Source organism: Rhincodon typus, unplaced genomic scaffold, assembly GCF_021869965.1.
Source record: "Rhincodon typus isolate 14 unplaced genomic scaffold, sRhiTyp1.1 hic_rhity00011128, whole genome shotgun sequence".
NCBI classification, from domain to species: Eukaryota; Metazoa; Chordata; class Chondrichthyes; order Orectolobiformes; family Rhincodontidae; genus Rhincodon; species Rhincodon typus.
In genome coordinates, this window is record NW_025976766.1 from 3780 (window position 1) to 6587 (window position 2808).

A 2808-nucleotide genomic window follows, 5' to 3' on the forward strand; every position below is an offset into this window, starting at 1 on the left:
AAATCTGTGATGAGTGTATATTAATAAATAGCCTCAGATAGAAAAGTGAAGTTTTAGAGTATATTTTATGCTCATTTTCAGGTAGATATACTTCCAGAATTTGCACTTTTGTGGGAGGTCAAAGCTCATTCAGCAATTCCATCATCGACCAGTTGTCAATTCTGATCGGTTTCCGGATCCAATTCCCATCCTGCACTGATTGGACATGGCAGCTGATCACTTGATTAACAAGAGTGATTGGCTATCACTGATGATGTCATTTCCTGCTTCATAAATTGAGGGGTTGCTCCTGGAGTATAAATAACGTCCCAAGAGAGTGATGTTTTAGGTGTGGTTGATTTTCTTTTCAATTTGTTATTTGATTGTGGAAGAAAAGGAAAGCAATTTTTAATCACAAAATGGCTTCCCAGATTAGTCAAAGCTATCACCAGGATTGTGAAGCTGCTGTTAACAAACAGATTAATGTGGAGCTTACAGCCTCCTATCTGTATCAGTCTTTGGTGAGTGTTGTCCCTGAGGGGTTGAAATTAAATCTATTATGCTGAAGTAAACTGTTTCCCTTGTTTCTAACTAAATTGGTACTACTGTAGATTGAGTTTTATATCTCTTTCCTATTTAAACATCAGGAGAAATGTAATAATGGGGGTATGATACTGATGTACAATAACTGGGCTCCTGTAGGCTTTGTGATATCTGGTGAGTGAAGTGTTTTGTAAAATACCTTATAATTCACTCTCGGGACTGTGACTGGTAGTAACTGTCACACTGTCTCTCTCAAGGATTATCAAAACTTGACAGTACTGTAGAAAGAAATTAGGATAACAATTGGCTATTTAACCTTCTTCTGTTTTAATCTGCCTTGGTGTATCTGCTTTATTTTATGATGCATGTAAATAAACCAACATGCTGACTTTTGGTATTGTAGTAAGGCATTATGGTGATTCTTCAGAATAACAAAATCTGATTTGACAAAGCCTTCAAGGTTAGGCTGTGACTGCTACCTGTTTAAATAGGCCTCACTGGAAGCCTATTTGGCTTCTTGTACTCCATCATGAGGTGGGTGTGGCCCATTCTTTCACAACCTACAGACAATAGATCTGCTGTGGTGTGTGTGAAATGTTGGACCCCCCCTGGGGCTGCTGGAATGTGCTGAGGGTTATTGAGCTAGTCAAGAAATGGAAGTTGGTCACATACCATCTATCCTGGTCTGAAACTGGTCCCTTTATCCAGGTGCTGGTGTGCCTATGCCCTTCCAAGGAGTAGAATATGTTTGGAAGGTGTGTTGAAGTAACCTTGGTGAGTGCTGCAGTATACCTGCTAGATAATGGACACTGAAAGGAGGTGGTGAATGCACTCCCCATGAAGTGGGCTGCTCTGTCCTGGATGGTGTCTGCTTCTTGAATGTTGGAGCTTCACTTCTCCAGACATGTGGAGAATATTCATCATGCTCTGGGCTTGTGCCTGTTAGAAGGAAGCTGTCTCATGACATGAGGATGAAGTCCCTATGAGCCCCCTTTTTGGGAGGTGGGCACAGCTTGCATTGGTGAACCAGTTGGGTTTTTAATCACTGACCAGTGTCCGAACTCAATGGGGAATTGTGTGCCAATATAAAATTCCCACTATTCTACACCTGCGACAACATGTAACAACCCAATTTAACCATACTTTTTCTTTTTGCTTGACTGTTTCTATTTGAGGATTAGAGTAACTTCTCACTGGGTGTCCTCCCTAAGAACAAAATTCATCTGCTTTATGAAGTAGTCAATAAACTACTCCAACTTGAAATGTCATTTGTAGCCCTTCATCAACAATAACATGTTGGATTGTGAATCAGTTTAGAATGAGTGAAATGGGTGGGTAAAAGGCCAAGTCAGGTTTCCCAGTTTAGTGTCAATTAGTGACATTATCTGCAGAACAATAGTTGATCTACAGGTTGCATCAGGTCTCTGACATTTGACCTTGCTTCAGTTTGTTTTAATCATGTGGTGATGCTGCCCTACCCTGAGTCCATCCTGCACACCAGCTGATGGCACTGGTTTTAAACCTATTCAATCACTAACTTCCTCCAATTCTGATGGATGTTAGACAGTGGAAACATGAATTCAGCTTTTCTCTCAATGCTGTGCCAGACCATGCACCCCCACCCCCACCACCAAGCAATTCAATGGGTTTTTAAAACCAAAACACATGGTATTTGTATGTTATCTGGAGGAAGCTGGGGTTGTTGAGATTGATCCAGTTAAAGGATCTGCTGGCTAATTGAACAACACTGGGTTCTCAAACCAATTTTATGTATCAACACTTGACAGCTGACTGAATCATCAGTTTGCTTTAGAAGGATAAACCAGATCTGCAGTTCTGAACTAGATTCAGGTCCAGTGGTGCATTTAATAAGAATTAACTTGTTCTGTCTTCCAGAGGTCCTACTTTGACCGGGACGATGTGGCCCTCCCCCATTTCTCCTGGTTCTTCAAAGATCAGTCCCAGGAGAAGCAGGAACATGCAGAGAAGCTGCTGAAATTCCAGAGTCAGCGTGGAGGCAGAGTCCTCCTCCAGGATGTGAAGGTTGGAGTTGGGAAGGGATGGTTAGGTGGGGTGAGAGAAATTGGCTGCTCTTGTGGTGAGGTTTCAAATCATCAGTGACAAGAATTTCACATACTGAAGAAAAGTGAGAAGTTCTCTTTGGCTTCCCTGTTTATTTTCTGAAATGCCAGAAATCTCAAACAAGCCCTTTGGCCCACCATGCCTATGCTGACCCAACAAACACCAAACCACACTAATCCCATCTACCTGCACTTGGTCCACAGA

At 41.8% G+C, this 2808-nt stretch overlaps 1 protein-coding gene across 1 annotated transcript; it reads left to right on the top strand.

Moving 5' to 3' along the window:
* Positions 1 to 300: 300 nt before the first annotated feature.
* On the top strand, positions 301 to 2585 carry LOC109931420 (ferritin, heavy subunit-like; the record flags this gene model as incomplete). Its single annotated transcript, XM_048594572.1, has 2 exons — positions 301 to 500; positions 2419 to 2585. Coding segments are annotated over exons 1-2 (269 nt in total), but the record flags the coding sequence as incomplete, so codon positions are not given.
* Positions 2586 to 2808: the final 223 nt, after the last annotated feature.